The 18,446-nt window shown below is 36.1% G+C and overlaps 1 protein-coding gene across 3 annotated transcripts in view; it reads left to right on the top strand.

Moving 5' to 3' along the window:
* Positions 1-41: 41 nt before the first annotated feature.
* The window catches only part of LOC107550258 (choline transporter-like protein 2), a 19,125-nt gene continuing 720 nt past the window's right edge, over positions 42-18,446 (top strand). For 2 of the 3 annotated variants that reach the window (XM_016231501.1, XM_016231503.1), the window contains exons 1-21: positions 4,307-4,410; positions 8,289-8,337; positions 8,596-8,669; positions 10,016-10,094; positions 11,104-11,188; positions 11,807-11,917; positions 12,020-12,080; positions 12,180-12,300; positions 12,437-12,520; positions 12,968-13,080; positions 13,166-13,297; positions 13,697-13,796; positions 13,950-14,042; positions 14,663-14,747; positions 14,895-15,157; positions 15,266-15,360; positions 15,749-15,852; positions 16,693-16,766; positions 17,048-17,118; positions 17,247-17,335; positions 17,895-17,979. In XM_016231501.1, coding sequence (XP_016086987.1) covers positions 4,377-4,410; positions 8,289-8,337; positions 8,596-8,669; positions 10,016-10,094; positions 11,104-11,188; positions 11,807-11,917; positions 12,020-12,080; positions 12,180-12,300; positions 12,437-12,520; positions 12,968-13,080; positions 13,166-13,297; positions 13,697-13,796; positions 13,950-14,042; positions 14,663-14,747; positions 14,895-15,157; positions 15,266-15,360; positions 15,749-15,852; positions 16,693-16,766; positions 17,048-17,118; positions 17,247-17,335; positions 17,895-17,979 — 2,002 coding nt within the window. In that variant the 5' untranslated portion in view covers positions 4,307-4,376. Of the gene's footprint in view, positions 174-4,306; positions 4,411-8,288; positions 8,338-8,595; positions 8,670-10,015; positions 10,095-11,103; positions 11,189-11,806; positions 11,918-12,019; positions 12,081-12,179; positions 12,301-12,436; positions 12,521-12,967; positions 13,081-13,165; positions 13,298-13,696; positions 13,797-13,949; positions 14,043-14,662; positions 14,748-14,894; positions 15,158-15,265; positions 15,361-15,748; positions 15,853-16,692; positions 16,767-17,047; positions 17,119-17,246; positions 17,336-17,894; positions 17,980-18,446 lie in introns of those variants that run through there. The other variant, XM_016231502.1, reaches the window with a different exon arrangement.

Genomic DNA, 18,446 nt, shown 5'->3' with positions numbered 1-18,446 from the left:
AATGCCCAGTGATTGGTTAAAAGAACTGCCAGTCAAAGCACTTCAGTTTCGTCTTTCATGGCATGCATCAGTTTGTTGTGGGCTGAAATGCTCATGATCACTGGAGTATAGTTCTCCACAGTTGGTAAATAAACGCTAAGCTGAAATGGATATGGAAGAGAAGCCAAAATACGGTAAGTTTATTCCTGGTTTACATTTGCTGGTGTTTGTTGTTAAAGGGGTCATATGATGCTGCTAAAAAGAACATTATTTTGTGTATTTGGTGAAATGAAATGTGTTTATGCGGTTTAAGGTTAAAAAAACATTATTTTCCACATACTGTATATTATTGTTTCTCCTCTATGCCCCGCCTTTCTGAAACGCGTCGATTTTTACAAAGCTCATCGGTCTGAAAAAGCGAGGTGTGCTCTGATTGGCCGAATACCTCAAGCGTGTGACGGAAATGTTACGCCCCTCACCATACTGTTGTTGATGCCGTGTCCCGGCCAGCCACGAGACAAAAACATTAAAACCTATTACAAACGAGGCATTTGTTGCATCCAGTGGGGACATAATTACTGATTATTTTTTGGTTTGAGGTTTTTAAGAGAGCCCTTTCATATTTACGCTTCCAAACAGAAACTGAAATTGGTTTTAATTACTTTGCCGCCGCTATAAACACCCAGATATCAGCTAAGGAAGATATTTTTGGCTGCACACGCCGTGTTAAAGTGAAAGACTGTGGTGTGGTGTTATATTGTTGGTGTTTTGTTAGTAAGGCAACGCCTTAAAGCTCCGTTATTAGCTTTGTCAGTTCATATTTTGCAATTTTTTTGGAAGTATTTTACCTCGTGTTTCTTAGTCCTAAACAAACATAAAGTCTGAACACTCTGTAAACATTGTGATTTTAATTTAGCAGCTGATCGTTTACTGTAAATTTGGTGGTTGGAAAATAAATGCTGTGCATTTGGCTTTCCATCACATTGTGTTATGGCTGAAGTGTTCATGTTATACTATTAGTGTACAGGTTTGTTTATAGATTAATATTCAGAACAATCACAGCAAAGCTGTGGCACAGGGTGAAACTACATACAGACATATGAAACTACGCAGCTGTTGTGTGCATGAATACAACTCCTTGGACACAACATGGACAGCACTGAAAGGCTCAGTTGTGGCTGTTCTAATAGTTTGCATATGGTGTCTGTCCTTGGTTTCAGTTTGAAACCAGTGTTGCTTTAACAAGAACATTATTGCTTGTGCATTAGTTTAAAAACTAGTATTTGCAACAATTGCTTTGCATAAATTTGCTTAAAAAAGCTCTGCTTTTACTCTTGCACATCTCTTCACAAGTAGGCTATATCTTGTAATGTCATAGAGCACATAGTTAGGGGAGGCTGCTCTCACGAGTTGGAGTGCATGTAATTAAAGGGTGGAATATAGGATGGTGCTTTTTAAAGATGTAAAATAAGGCCTTAACCTCTTAATTTTAAACTCGTATGTTTTTCTGAGCTGTACTTATGTGCTATTTCTGCTGCTGAGGGCTTGAGTTTGACTGCAGCTGTTTCAAATTAGGGAAGGGATCACTTTTACATGCAGTGCAACTTCTCTAATAGTTTACAAGCACTGTTTGTCACTGGAATCTTGTTATATTGCCTAATTGCAATGATAATTGTGTAGTAGACTCATTTCTAGCGTAGTATTAAAGGCAAATACTAGCTCACTTTGTTTTTTAGGGTTTAGGGTTTGATATGAGTCACTGTGCTGGTGTAATTATCCTTTTTAGCAATTCTTTATGAATAATACACACTGGGTACTTTCTTTTTATGCATTTTTATTAGTTTAATAGAGTACAAGTTTTTGCCAGGCTCTAATAAAATATAAATAAGCACTGAGAGTACAGCCTTCATGTCTTATGCTATTGGGCTGTATTTGTACTTGTCTTGTATACTAGCATCTTGTAGTTAACTCATGTTAAAGTCAACTTTGTTATGAAGTAATGATTACTAATGATTGATTACACAGTAGTTTACTGAAAAACTTCTGGGGAATTCCTGAATTTATCAGAGCACATTGTGCTTTATTTCCTCAGAAGCCAGACAACAGGAAATCGCATATGGCATTTCCATAACGTCTAATTTTTCTCACTAATAAAACTGATGTTATATCTTAATTGTACAGTGACTTTTGAAAGGTGTAAGCTCCATGTACAGTACCAATTAGTCATCTTATCACATTCAGTCTAGGAAATGGACTGCTGACAGCAGCTTTCATTCCATTAGTCACTGAGAAAAAAATGGAAGTGCTATTGATTTGTTTTCTTCCTTTGCCTTTCTGTACAGTACATATTCAAAGGGCAGTGACCATTTTTTTTTACTTTATGGGTTGTTTGGACATTGTTTCTCTGTATGTTTTAATCATTATCAGAGTCATTATGCACTTTTCTTTACTAAAATGAAGCAATAATAATGAATACAAATGATTTATTCACTGCTTTGTCAAAAATCTTGTTTAATAACACAGAGTTTACTTATTTGTAATCATCGGACACAGAATAAGAGAGTCACTGAAGTCAGCTGTTTCTTCAAAAATCCTTTTTGAAGTGTTTCTTCATGCTATTAAGAAATTATAGGTAAAATAAGCAACCCTATTTTATTTCTTGATATATAACTTAATGTACTAATATAAATAAAACTATAACTGAAACAAGTTTTAATATTGACTTAAAAACTAACACTTTATTTTAAGGTCCAATTCTTGCTATTAACAAACCATTAACATCCTAATCCTAATTTGCTGCTTATTAATAGTAAGGTAGTTAAACAAATATTACAATGAAAATATAAAGATAAAAACTAAGAATAGTAAAAACTACAGAAGCCTATGTCTCTTTCAGATTTGGCTAAATGTTGCCAAATGGGGGTTTGATGGACTGTTTCTTCAAAAATCCTTTTTGAAGTGTTTCTTCATGCTATTAAGAAATTATAGGTAAAATAAGCAACCCTATTTTATTTCTTGGTATATAACTTAATGTACTAATATAAATAAAACTATAACTGAAACAAGTTTTAATATTGACTTAAAAACGAACACTTTATTTTAAGGTCCAATTCTTGCTATTAACAAACCATTAACATCCTAATCCTAATTTGCTGCTTATTAATAGTAAGGTAGTTAAACAAATATTACAATGAAAATATAAAGATAAAAACTAAGAATAGTAAAAACTACAGAAGCCTATGTCTCTTTCAGATTTGGCTAAATGTTGCCAAATGGGGGTTTGATGGGAAATCAATTTGTGGATCGATTCTGCAATTTTATTTCTTTATTTTTTTCTCCCCCTGAATGCATCGCTTCAGAAACAGCCGATCTCTTGCTTTCAGTTCCTTACACACACACCACTTGAACCTAAAATAATCATTCATAAAGTTTGAAGAGAATTGCAAGAGTGTTCACAGTGGGCTGTGATTACATTAATCTTGCGTCATAAAGAATAAAAGCCAAGGTGCAAGTACATTTAACCACTTAAATTACTCAGTTAAATGCACAAGCGCTCTTCTTTGTGAGCATTTGAGTGTGCAGTTAAAAACTAGCTTAGAGCATCATCTGCTGTTAAAAACTAAGCTCAGAATAGATTCCATCCAGAGACAATTGTGATGCATCCGGAAAATCGCAGAATTGATCCGCGAATCGATTTATCGTCCAACCCCTAAATCAATGAGATTCAACTTTGATTTGGTTAAATTGATTTGTAATCACTTTCCGTTTTCTCTGAATCTAAGCATAGTTGAACCAAAACTTTGTTTGTTTGTTTAATTAAATGACTTTAACTACATCATATCAGCATGAGTGGATTTACACATGAATAGGTCTAACTAGATATTGTGAAACCAAAAGAAAGTTTGGTTTCTCACACTTCAATTTCACACTGATAAATCTATGCAGACAGCAGGCTGTGTGTGACCTACAAGAGAAGGTCTTATATTTGTCCGAATCATTTCAGTCATGCTGCTAATGCAGTTTAGGAAGGCTCAAGAGACACTTACACGACAAAGTTGCTTTGCCGCAAAATGACTGTTAATGAAGTCGAATGAATGTCATTGCCATCACACCCAACTCAGATGCCTCCTTATGTTAGACACAAAAAAGATCCATTAAATCCTGTAGAGACAAAACGATGAGAAAAACAGTTCAAAAAGGACACAAGATCAAACGAGGGAAATCCAATATTTTCTTGCTTGGAAAAGGGGTGTTTAGTTCTGCTTGAACCTGATCTAGACTGGTTGAACCAGTTTTCAACAGTGGCAGGTTGGTTTCCCGCTTGAATTCAGGAAGTAACAGTCAGATAGTGGGCTGAAGGAATATCGTATCATCAGATAGAGCCGTTGAACATAAATATGCCTGTGGAGGAAGGTGCTTACAAAAATAGCGGTAATGTCACATGATGGTATCTTCTCTTGTATGCAAGCGTGCCTGTGTTTTCATGGTTTTGGCTTGTGGACAAGCCCTTTGAAGCTCTCATTGAGCAATTTACCACAAGTATAGTTCTGCTGTTGTGTTCTCTTGTATGAGTAATGAGATAGCTGGGAGTATTTCTGTGCAGTCAGCCTGGTGTCATGTCCAGACATTGATTCAAATGGTTTCCCATAATCTGTGGGATATTTCAGTGGCTGTGTTTTAGTTCCCTGAAGCTGCTCTAATGGCACTGCTTTTGGTTTTTATTCCATTTGCATTCATTCGGTGTATCCGTTGAAGTGTGTTAACACTGCATTAGTATCATACTAGGCCTTTGTCCATCTTCACAATACCCTGGTCTGCCTGGGAACTAAAGCTCTCAGTCTTTGCATGCCTGTCTCGGAGGGTGTGGATGTTTACAGTCACACGCCACAGTAGAAATTCTCATGTCAATATATTCCCATTAAGTGGTGGGGGTTTGCCTGCATTTTAGCAATCCATGGTGGCAGTTTTAATTTTAGGACAAGTCAAGTCAAGTTTATTTGTACAGCGCTTTTCACGATACAAATCATTGCAAAGCAACTTTACAGCAAATTAAGTTTCTACAATATTTAGTGGTAGTTTATCAGTGGTGACTGTCAGTCAATGTACATATGGCAGAAATGTACGGAAAAATCAATTTAAGACGTAATAAAACAGACGATGAACACTATTAACAGCAATTATTATATTATGCAATCAAACTTATAGCAAAATGTGGTAGTTCTGTACGTTGTTTCAGGGTTGGCATCATCTGAGGTCCTCTGAGGGGTTGGCATCATCTCTTCTCAGGTGTTCTGGATCCAGACTGAAGCTTGTGTAAATCCTAGTCCTGTGGCAAAAAACAGAGAAACATATAGAGACATAATTAGCGTAGCTGCTGTTCCAACCAAGCACAATTGATTTGTTTAACCCAAGCTAAAGAATAATAATGTGCGTTTGATCAGATATAACTGCAGTAAAAGATTATGAGATGTATTATTTGAATGTTTGGCCAACAAGATGTGTCTTTAATCTAGATTTAAACAGAGAGAGTGTGTCTGAACCCCGAACATTATCAGGAGGCTATTCCAGAGTTTGGGAGCCAAATGCAAAAAAGCTCTACCTCCTTTAGTGGACTTTGCTATCCTAGGTACTACCAAAAGTCAACAAATCATTGTAATGATGAGTCCAAACTTAGTTATTCACTATAAAGATGAATAGCAAGCAGCAACCTTGCAGTTTTTAGTAACTTAGATTTTAAGCACTTAACTAATCCACAACCATAAACTTACTTGCTATTACACTCTTAAAAATAAAGATGCTTCAAAAGGTTCTTCAAGCGATGCCATAGAAGAACCATTTTTGGTTCCACAAAGAACCATTCAGTCAAAGGTTCTTTAAAGAACCATCTCTTTCTTACCTTTTTATAATCTGAAGAACCTTCTTTCACCACAAAGAAGCTTTTGTGAAACAGAAAGGTTCTTCAGATGTTAAAAGTTCTTTATGGAACCATTTAGACAAAAAGGTTCTTCTATGGCATCGCGAAGCACCTTTATTTTTAAGAGTGTACCTTACAAACCTTCCAACAATGAACCAACACTTACTATTACTTATTAAAAGGCAACTCATCTCTGCTTTACTAACTTATTTTATGCTACACTTGGCATTGCACACTATGAAATCAAATGTATGTATTTGAAATGCTGTGTGTGTGATCATATAATCAATAAATGCATTTTTTTCAGTCTCATGAATTTTAACTAATTGAATAGTGCTTGGAATATTTTCACCATGTTCACATACTTTTTAACAGAATAAATGTAATTGTTTTCATGATCAACAAATTTATGCTGATTCAGTTGGTTTGTTAAAACTGTAATCTAAGTGGATGGAAATGTATATGCAATTCAAATGCATAAATCTTACATTTAGGCCCAATTTTTGTGTGCGTGTTGGTTGTGATGTTCCTCATGAAGTCTTTGTGTGAGTAATCATGTACAAGTCATTTTATGTTGATTACTTAAGTGTTGTTCAATCCAATGCATTTTGTTAAGTTATTATGTATGCTTTTCGCTAGTGTTTGAGACATAAATGGAACAGATTTTCTGTTCCAGTACAAGACAAGAGTTTCATGAACTCAATGGAAAATTCTACCAGTTTTCTCCATAAGACAGCTCTGTGGTTGGCGAATAAGAGCATTTGCACATCTGTTCTTCATTTATTTCCGTTGAAGATCAGTGGCCCTAAAAAGTGGACATGCTTGAAAAAGGCTGAATATATCAGATCCAAAAATATCAAAGCAACTAAGCAATTGGCATACAATTTTTTTTTTTTGCACTTGCCTTGAGGAATCTGGTTTCAAAGTGGTTTGAAAACCTAACCTAACCCACATATAGATGTTTTTGTGAAATATTTGCATGAAAATGTGCTTGTGCCATCTTTTTTTAATAAATGCCATTTAGATTGACATATTTTTTTCTAATGCAGTGACATTAAGACGTTTTTAAGCATGGCATACAAATCCAAATACTTCCAGCTTGACTCATCATTTGAGCTAAATTAACTTAACAGGGCAGCTTGGTCACTTGCTGTTTAGCACAACATTTCATACCATGTGACTGACTTATTTTAGAAGCAACCCCCCCTGGCCCTAGATGTTAACTGACAAGCAGCAACAAATGTACAGCAATTAAAAGCATGCATATAATTGCATGGAAAAACTTAGCTTAGCTTCTTAGCTTACTCGACTTACCCTTTCCATTCCTTTTTGTGATGAGAGGATTCGTTCCAGGACTGTAAAATAAGAAGTATTTCCAAAACAATGTGCGTGGGATGCTGTTATTTCTGGCACGAAACTAGAGTTGTGAATTTCTGATGGAAATGTAAGCGGTGTTTGCCTGTGCATAAGCCACTACCAAAAGACAAGGGTGTTCTGAGTGGTTTTAAGCATGCTGCTACACGTTGCTAGGGTTTCTTAGGTGGTCGTTTACTATGTTGAGGAAGCTCTTGCTCACTCGCTATGCTGGAATGTCATTTTCCAGGCATGTGCTGGAGAAACTCCTCTGCTGCAGATCAGCAGGGGTTATGCAAACACGTGCTTAATTGGGTAAACACTGCCTGAAATGCAATTTTATATGTGAGTGGTTTTCTTTATTGACTCTTTTAGTTCAATTGTATTTAATTTAGTTTTTCACTGTTGTTCTCACAGGACAGCCCAAACAATTTGACCCCGACTTCAAAGGGCCTATTATTTTAGAAGCAACCCCCCCTGGCCCTAGATGTTAACTGACAAGCAGCAACAAATGTACAGCAATTAAAAGCATGCATATAATTGCATGGAAAAACTTAGCTTAGCTTCTTAGCTTACTCGACTTACCCTTTCCATTCCTTTTTGTGATGAGAGGATTCGTTCCAGGACTGTAAAATAAGAAGTATTTCCAAAACAATGTGCGTGGGATGCTGTTATTTCTGGCACGAAACTAGAGTTGTGAATTTCTGATGGAAATGTGAGCGGTGTTTGCCTGTGCATAAGTCACTACCAAAAGACAAGGGTGTTCTGAGTGGTTTTTAAGCATGCTGCTACACATTGCTAGGGTGTCTTAGGTGGCCGTTTACTATGTTGAGGAAGCTCTTGCTCACTCGCTATGCTGGAATGTCATTTTCCAGGCATGTGCTGGAGAAACTCCTCTGCTGCAGATCAGCAGGGGTTATGCAAACACGTGCTTAATTGGGTAAACACTGCCTGAAATGCAATTTTATATGTGAGTGGTTTTCTTTATTGACTCTTTTAGTTCAATTGTATTTAATTTAGTTTTTCACTGTTGTTCTCACAGGACAGCCCAAACAATTTGACCCCGACTTCAAAGGGCCTATCCAAAACAGGTAAGAAACGAGCCAATTTATTTGATTTTTATGACATTGAAGCAATTGTTCACCTAAAAAATATTTTTTTTTTGCCCCTTTCACTTTCACTTTTTCACAGAGAGTGGAAATGAGGATGGAAAATGATCATTAATACAAACATTGGACTTTTTTATAAACTAACCCTGTGAACAACTTAAACTTTTGAAATGGCATTTCATGACCCCTTTAAAGCATTTTAAAGCATGTTGCAACAGACTGGTTCTCTCTGCTCCACAGAGGATGCACAGACATTATTTGCTGTATCTTCTTCATCGTGGCCATAGTGGGCTACGTTGCGGTGGGAATACTGGGTGAGTCAGTCTGCAATAGTGTTAAAGATGGACTGGGTGCTGCTGTGTAACAATTATCCTTTAGCTTCATTTTTAATGTGGTAGTCAGTGTTGCCAGATTGGATGGACGATTTCCAGGCCAAAAGCTCACAAAATCCCACCCAAAAACCGCCCAAAACTTTAACTGTTAAAACAATGTGATGGAATATGTAAATCAAGGTTGATAAGGGCCATTTTCAACGTCAGCAGTCAGAATAATCCAATTAAAATGCAAAACGTGGCCAATATAAGTGATAGGAAAAAGCGTTCATGCACACACCATGACAGTCAAACTGTGTTATTCATTGATAGGCTACATACTGAATTATAATCCGACAGTTAAAAAAAAATAATAATAACAATAATGCGCTTCGTGTCGCTCTATAATTTTACACAGAACCGGAAGCCTCTTGTTAAATTCATATTGTAGAACATAATACAGAACTTTGCCCAGTCAAAACTAATCAAGTCTAGCAGTTTTCAAGGATTTATCAATCTGGACCGTTTAAAAGATCAAAGACAGGACCGTATAAACCGACATATTTAGTTTCGGTTTTGATTAATTAATTCAAATGTGCTTTGATTTCGGAGTTGCAGTGATAGAGCCTTCGTGTCATCTCACTCCACAATAATTCACGTTTTGAGAGTTGAGTCACTCTCCCACTCTTTAACTTATATTTAGGCATTGTGATTGCTTGAATATACAGTCACTACATTCAAGCACCAGCGCCTCTGCAGTGTGTGTGTGTGTGTGTGTGTGGGAACCCACCCACACTGGCAACACTGGTGGTAGTGTTGTTTACTGATTTGTTTGTAATGAGTGTGTGTTTGTTAGTGTTGGGCGATATAGCTTAAAAAATATGTATTTCAGTATTTTGCTGATATTCAAAATATTTAATAATCTGTATTTGCTCTGAAGTGAAACTAAAGAACTGAATGTTTTCACAATGCTGAATGTAACCACTAAAGCACACTAAAGATCAAGTAAAAAGAAGACATGTTTCATGTTTCCACACTGTTTTTCACTAAATGAACACAGCCAAATTTACCAACATGTATATGTGCTAAAGAACATATATGAAAAATGCTCCACGGGGACTTCCACAAACATTTTTGAGTATGAATCATTGAATGAGAATTTTGAATGAATTTAAATGGATAGTTTGATCAGTTCACAGAAATAAATTGCACTTATTAAATCTAACACATTTAAAATCTCTCATCCTCTAATGACGTGGTTTTGGAAATGTAATAGCTACATAAAAGGTTTGAGAATTCCTGCTCTGTGTGTGAATGAAATACTCATTATTTCTGTTTGCATCTGTCAGCCTGGACTCACGGTGACCCGAGGAAGGTGATCTACCCCACAGACAGCCTGGGACAGTACTGTGGCCAGGGAAAACTGGAGTAGGTTACACCAAATTTAAGATTATTATTTGTTGCTCCGGTTCTTTTTAAAGATTCAGTCAAGTCATTTGTAAATCTTGACTGTAAAGGAGAACTTTAAGAGTAAAATAACCACCTGAAAGTAACCACCTTTTTCATATGCCCCGTGATGCTTTGCATGAATTATGGGAGTAACTACTGTTAAACTGTAAATAATCAGTGAAAGGTTCACTCTGTGAATGCAATAATAAGCATTTTCAAAAAACTAGCACAATGAGGTGACCTTAACCTTCAAATGTGAAAATATAAATAAGTTACTTTCAGTAGATCATGAAGAACTGCAAAATATTGCTGCAGCAATATTATGCACGTGCTAAATATCACTGTAGTAATATATGTCTGTTACGTAACATATACGTTGCCCTAATCAAAAATGCTCATTAACTAGAACAATGAGTGATGATATTTCAATGTCATTTCTGTCATTTTGACGGATAAGAAATATTGTGTTTACCTGCTTTAGAAACATTCCAGTAAACACTGCTAATAGGGAACCGATGTGAAAATGAAAGACAGTTACATTTAAAGAGTCCCTGTGAAAACAAACCTGGATAGAGATGTGAGGATTTGGGGAGAAAAAGAAGAGATTCTTAGTGCATTCCAGTGAATTATTCACAGGATATGTATAGTAAGTAAAATCGAGCAGACCACAAATGCACACTGTATGTCTTTTTTCCAAATGGGATATTCTTTATACCATGTTAATTAAAATATCAAGTATTATGTTATTCTCCTGCCATCTGAAAAATGAACATGAAGGAAAATATACAGCTCATTCAGTAAAAATGACAGATAAGGATTATTTGTAGTGCAACCTTATATGGCATGATATGTCTTTTTGAGTGAAACCTAAAAAACAAAAAACAAAATCAAATATTGCAAGGACTAGGAATGCGTTAATATTTTCATTGCAATTAATCAGTGTAAGCCTCAATGAACTGAGAATGTGTTTTTGTGATGTGTGTAACAGGAAGCAGCCCTTGTTGTTCTACTTTAACATGATGAAGTGTGCCAGTCCCATGGTCCTCCTCGAGTTTCAGTGTCCCACGCCTCAGGTTTGTGTCCTGTCCACCCGTTTCTATCTGTGGCAACTCTGTTTTTGGGTTGGCATGCTACTACTGTATACTGCTCATACATTATAGCAGAACTCTTTTCATTCATAGTATGTGAATTTTCACTTCTATTATGTGCTTGCATGTGCAGTACACAACCAGAGTGCACTGTGGGGAATACTGTATCCCACAATGCAATGCACTCAACTTATCTTTAATTTGCATTTGCATTTATTTACATCATTTGTTTAGCAGACACTTTTTCAAAGCAACTTAGAAATAAGGCAAGCAATATTGTTTATGTATTTATATGTTGATTCCGACTGCCATAAGTGAACATTTTTATACAACACTGGATTAAAAATAAGAAAGTAACTCTTTTCTTGGTGATAAATGGACAGCATTTGTCAAATGAATGATGATAATGATTGCTTCACATACCATTTTAAAATAATAGGCACTGTATGTGCAGTATCAAGGTTTACTGTCTTTTAGCATAGTTTTTCATGTTTTAGTAAATAAGTGCATGCAAAACTAAGGTTATGTTATAGACTTTTTTTTGTTTTGTTTTTGAGAGTCAAACCTGTCATATCCTGAAGTTAGTTTTCTTGCTGTGTGTAGGTGTGTGTAGAGAAATGCCCTGATCGCACGTTGACTCTGGTAACCGCCATTGGAAACGCACAAGACTGGGAATATTACAAAAGCTATTGCAGAGCAGACCCAGGGGCAAAGGTACGTTCATTTTTAACAAATAATTTTTAGCTGTTGGTTAAATATCCAGTTCATTTTTTTTGCAAATGTCTAATAACCGATCGATTCTGTCTCCCTTTAAAGCCAGTGGTGGACATTTTGCAAAAAAAACTCTGCCCTGCATATCTGATTTCCAGCAAACCATGTAAAGCTTTTGTTTTTATTATTACAATATTTACTGTATGGGAAATTATTACAAATTTTTCATGGTTCTGTTTCTTAATCCTGTTGTCCTCTCTCTCAGTTTTGCAGCGATGTTTTCCTTCTATAGGCAAAAAGGGTGATGTCATCACAGTGGGCGATCAAGAAACATTTAATGATGGAGACAAAATGAGAGACGCTAAAGATCTGGTGGCTGGAATGAAGTAAGCACACATTTATACTACTCAATCATGCATATTGCAAGGAAATTGCTCATTTATATGTCACTGCTGCAATTGCAATTGCAGTGCAATTCAAGGGCTATTAATTATAAATTCATATTTGTTTCGACAATCAAAGGAATGCAACAATAGTCATGGAGGGCCGTCAAGTTGCAATGAAGATCTTTGAGGATTACACAAAGTCTTGGTACTGGATACTAATGTAAGTTAAAAAAAAATTTAAATATTTTTTATTCATATTAGTGAATATGCTATCTTTCAATAAAAATAATTAGTGTTAATATTTGGATCAGTGTTATTTTAATACAAATAATAATTTTAATTCGTTTTTTTATAAGTTTTAGTCATTTTGTTGTGTATTTTTGCCATTTATTTTTATATATTTTATATATTTCTGTTTAGTAGTTATTATTATTATTTCAATTGTATTTTAGGAATTCCTAGTTTTATTTTAGTATTTCAGATTAAACTAAATGAATATTAGAAATATGATATAAACATTATATTTTTTATGTTAGTTATGCTAGTTTTATATTCGATTTATTTTACTACTTTAAGTGGTTACTTGTGTAATATATCATAATAGTTATTTTATTTCAATGAATGTCTTTCCTGCTGTGATTGAGTGTTAATCTGTTTCTTCGTGCAGTTGTTTGTTGATCGCTGTGGTGCTGAGTCTGATCTTCATCGTTCTTCTGCGTTATCTGGCTGGAATCATGGTCTGGGTCATGATCTTCATGGTCATCGCTGTCGTTGCCGGTGGTATGGTATGGTTCATACTCTTTAGTACGTTCATCCTGTCTAGTATATTGTTAAACTGTCAATCATTTGTCTGTTTCTTACGCAGGTATTGCTCACTGCAGCATAAAGTATGTCAATCTGAAGGACACGCCTGGTTCTAATATCACCCTACAGCAGCTGGGCTTCCAGCCCGATTTCTCTGTGTACCTGCACATCAGACAGTCCTGGCTGGCCTTCAGTGAGTAGCCACACTCTTACTATTGCTCATATTTGGGGTTAGCAATTTGAAAACGACCTTAAATATTAAACTACAGCCTGTAATCTGTAGTACAAAATTGAAGGATGAACCCAAGCCGTTATCATAAAATCGTCTTTTAATTAGGGCTAATAAGGAACCATCTCAAACACGCTATCAGATGCGCAGCAACACACTGAAAACCACCTACAACACCCTTAGCATCACAGCAGAAAGTTGCATGGACAATCTAGTCGTCAGTTTATTACTGTTTTGCTGTGGCTAGTCTTTCTTTCTCTCACAACACCTCTAAAAAGAGTCAAGTGGTTTTGCTATGGGCCTGTAGGTTTAGCAGTTTGTAGCTGTTTTAAATTTGAAAGTAACTCCTTTTCCTCTCTGCAGTCATCATCTTGGCCATTTTGGAGGTCATCATCATCATTCTCCTCATCTTCCTCAGGAAACGAATCCGGATCGCTGTTGAGCTCATGAAGGAGGCCAGCAGGTTTGGGTTTTTGGGAATCCATATGAAACCATAGTAAATACATGATGTTTCCACATCAACATCTTCTTGTTACGGGGATTGTGATTGTCATTAAAGTTTAAAGACGTGGTACTTGTTTTACCTTTAAGTCTTGTTTTTTGTGTCCTCTTTCAGGGCTGTGGGTTATGTGATGTCTTCGCTGTTCTACCCTATTTTTACCTTCCTCCTCCTGACCATAGTCATCGCGTACTGGGGCGTCACTGCAGTGTATCCTTGGCTCAAGACTGAAGCGGAAACATTAATCAGTGTTGGCACTATTAGACAGGAACTTGCATCTTACAGTCACTCACTTAATCTTAATTAAAATCACTCTAATGGAAGGTCAATGGGCAAAAGGTCACCTCCTGAGTCACTCACTAAAACAAACAAATGTAAGTCCATTGCATGATTTAAGGAGCCTCCAGAAAAAGAACGGGGCACTGTCAAAACATCGACCAAAATTAAATTACATAAAAAAACTAATTTAAATAAATATTAAAAAAGAATACACAAAATACTTTTGAATGACCATCAGTCAATACATCTACTAAAACTGAATTCAATTAAATATATCATTTTAAATTACATAATTTAAAAATAGATAAATAAAATATTAAATCTGAATACACAGATACTTTTGTATGACTGTCAGTGGAGATATATATTTATCTGTTTAAGAAGATAGTGTTAGGGATATTTTATAGCAATAACGTTCCCAGCAACGCAGCCCTTATAGATGTATATGGTAATCTAATATCTAAAACGCCTCTTTAAACACAGTATTGTCTATAAAAAGTCACGTGTTTAACATATTTCAACCAGTACTAGTCCTTAATCGCGCTGATCAGTTTCCTCTCTACATCCAGTGAACCTGTTTATAAGGTTTTCAACGAAACCGATTGTCTACATGCAAGACAAACCTGTGACCCTGAGGTGCGTAAATACATATTCATGCATAATCATATTGTTAAAATATTACACACATTACACTGTATTATACACTTTATGCATAACATTTTTTTTTTACTTTGAATATGTAGTGCAGTCCTAAAGTGAATGATCCCTGTTTCACATTTCCAGAACTTCACTCTTTCTACTATGAAGAGAGACTGTCCGCGGTCTGAGTGCCTGTTTGCTTTCTATGGTGGGGAAACGCCATATCACAAATACCTGGTCGTCCTTCAGTTCTACAACGTCTTCCTGTTCTTCTGGTGTGCCAACTTTGTCACTGCTCTGGGACAGATGACTCTGGCAGGGGCATTTGCATCCTACTACTGGGCTCCTAATAAACCCAATGACATGCCTGCATACCCGCTGTGTGCCTCTCTGGGCAGATCCCTCAGGTATGGCTTTAGAAAAAGATGTATGCAATATGCATGTTAGCAAAGTGTGTCATTTGGGCCCTAAGCATGATTTAGTTGATATATTTGATGCATTTTGTCCACACACAGATATCACACAGGCTCTCTGGCATTTGGTTCTCTCATCCTCGCCATCGTCCAGATTATCAGGGTTCTGCTGGAGTATATTGATCACAAACTCAAGGGTAAGAGAAAAACCTTAACAGATCAAAAATTGATCTAATTGCTTAATCACTGCAATATGTTATGGAATGTGCATATAATGACTGTTGACGCATGCAATTGACTATTTTCCTACAGAGCTATGGTAGTTTTATGTCTATCGGATTGCTCTGCAGTCTCTTTCTTTTCACATAATAAAATAACGTCAACTCAGATCAATTATTCATGTCCTTTTATTTATAAGTAGTCATGTAATGAGCTGGTTAATGTAGCAAAATAAACCATTTTAGGGTGACCCTGCAGCTTCCCGTTTTGAGGTGATGCCGAACATTATCCATTGCCGTATTCTGCACTGTTCACAATAATCTGTTTTGTGTGTGTGAACTCTTTTGCTTTCTTTTGGTCCCACAGGAGCAGAGAATAAATTTGCCAAGTTCTTGTTGTGCTGTTTGAAATGCTGCTTCTGGTGCCTGGAGAAGTTCATCAAGTTTCTGAACAGGAACGCCTACATTATGGTCCGTGTTCTTCCACTGCAACTTAAAGGAATAGTTCACCAAAAAAAATGAAATTTTGCTAAAAATGTACTCACCCATAGGCCATCCAAGATGTAGATGAGTGTGTTTTTGGATTTTGAACAATTTTAGCATTACATCTGATCACTTGCTCAGCAATGGATGCTCTGCAGTGAATGGGTGCCGTCAGAATGAGAGTCCAAACAGCTGATAAAAGCATCACGATAATCCACACCACTCCAGTCCAGCAATTCATGTCTTGTGAAGTTAAAAGCTGCGTGTTTGTAAGAATCAAATCCATCATTAAGGCTTTTTTAACTTTTAAACCTTTGCTTCCAGCTTCTAGTCCATAATCCATAATAAAGTTTCCTCCGGGAAAAAAGTCCATCACCTGTTGTTTTCTCACCTCAAAATCCTCCCACATATTTGTTTAGAACTGTTTTTAATGGTTTACACTTGTAAACCGTGCTTGATCTGTGAATATTTCTCTCATTCAGATGACTTTTTCTATTGAAGAAAGCAATTTTATAGATAAAGGACTATTTTAGCTGGAAGCGACAGTTTGAAGTAAAAAAAAAAAATTCTAATTATGGATTTGTTTCTTACAAACACAGCTTTTCACTTCACAAGATGTTAATTGATGGACAGGAGTTTTTTTGGATAACTTGTGGATTATTGTGATCTTTTTGTCGGCTGTTTGAACTCTCATTCTGACGGCACCCATTCACTAATCTGTCAACTGTTAATTTTTTCCCCCTGATGCCTACACAAGTGACTGTATGTAATCTTAAAAGCATCTCTAAATGCAGTCTTTGCTGAATAAGTGCTTTTTTTCTGCCACAGGTGGCCATATACGGTAAAAACTTCTGCCGATCAGCACGTGATGCCTTCTTCCTCCTCATGAGAAACGTAATCAGGTGGGTGACCTCTTCAAACTGTAGGGTTGAAGGATTTGAAAATGAGTGCAGGATTTTAACATATTTAAATTGACAGTGCAACGCTCATGTTGTGAAGCACTAACAAACAATGAAACATGATGCTGATAACAGCAAAGAAGTGCATGCATTTGAACATAGACCAATAATTAAAAATAGTTCAAAAGGCAAGGTGCAGGAAGTAAGGCACCCGTTGGTTTTGTAAGCTGGTGTTGGCTGGCTGAATTTGACGAATGTTTCACAGATGTGTTCACTCGTCACAGGGTGGTAGTCCTGGATAAGGTCACCGATTTCATCTTATTCCTTGGAAAACTCCTTATTGTGGGGCTTGTGGGTAAGTTTCCTAGTTTACACTGGTTATATAACACTGAACTAAACATTAGATTTAAATACTGACAAACTTGAACTACAATTTGGTTGAATACATCAAGTGGCTTTATCAATCCCCCTTTTTTCCCCCAGGGATCTTCGCTTTCTTCTTCTTCTCAGGACATACGGATGCATTTAAGGGTGCCACACCCAGTCTCCATTACTACTGGGTTCCTATTTTGGTGAGTGATCAAGTGTGACTATAAATGAAATAAAATAAAAATGTAAATGAACAATATTCTATTTAATGAACTCATCTGTCTAAATTGTAATAATGTAATAATGGCCATGCTGGAAAATAGTAAGATTTTTATTTTTGTTTTGTTTTTGAAAGACATCTCTTATGTTCAGCAAGACTGCATTTATTTGATTAAAACATCTTGTGAAAACAGTAATATTGTGAAATATTTGTACAATTTAAAATAAGAGTTTTCTATTTGAATCTATGTTATAATGTAATTAATTGCTGTGATCAAAGCTGAATTTTCAGCATCATTACTCCAGTCTTCAGTGTCACATGATCAGAAATCATCTGCTCAGAATTCTTTATTGAACAAAGTTTGAAAAACATATATTTGGAATAGAAATCTTATATTATTTGTTGAATAAAACTATCACTTTAAAATAAAAACCAAACTTTTGAACAGTACTGTATGCATGTGTGCTACCTATATTTATAGACAAATGAAATAAAAGCTGCAGCTGTCTGTCTGAATATGTATGTCTGTGTTTTTTCTCCAGACTGTGTTGGTGGGCTCCTACCTCATTGCACATGGGTTTTTCAGCGTTTATGCTATGTGTGTGGACACACTCTTCCTCTGCTTCTGTGAGTACTTGCCATTAATAAATGTTTTAACTCCAGAAACCGCTAGTATGAGTATAAATATCAAGCCGTCAAGGTCCACTCTGGAAGGTAGAAAATAAATTCAAAGAAATGTACATCCCCTACTTTAAAATTGAAATTTGCGATCCTTTAAAATGGTTTAGTGCTGCATTTAGGGAAATATAGAATCTGTTTTGGATGAAGCCTCATGTCACTAATGATCCGACTGACTCTTCATTACGCATGGCAGTGCATGTAGCTCGGTTTAAACCTCTCAAGGCACCTTAGACTGAGAATTTAATCTGCGTTCCAGTTATGTATTCTGGTATGAGGTGTTTCTAATCCGTCTATGGTTCCTGCTTAACTAAGGTGTGGCATTTCAATGGGACTGATATGCTTTTCTGTCTTTCGTCTCATAATAACCTGATTCTTTCTTTTTCTCTTTCTCCTTTTTATGGCTGTTCCCTCTA

Source organism: Sinocyclocheilus grahami, unplaced genomic scaffold (assembly GCF_001515645.1).
Source record: "Sinocyclocheilus grahami isolate Dianchi unplaced genomic scaffold, SAMN03320097.WGS_v1.1 scaffold393.1, whole genome shotgun sequence".
Taxonomy (NCBI): domain Eukaryota; kingdom Metazoa; phylum Chordata; class Actinopteri; order Cypriniformes; family Cyprinidae; genus Sinocyclocheilus; species Sinocyclocheilus grahami.
Note: the sequence above shows the minus strand (reverse complement) of the source record. Positions and strands in the feature narration are given on the sequence as shown.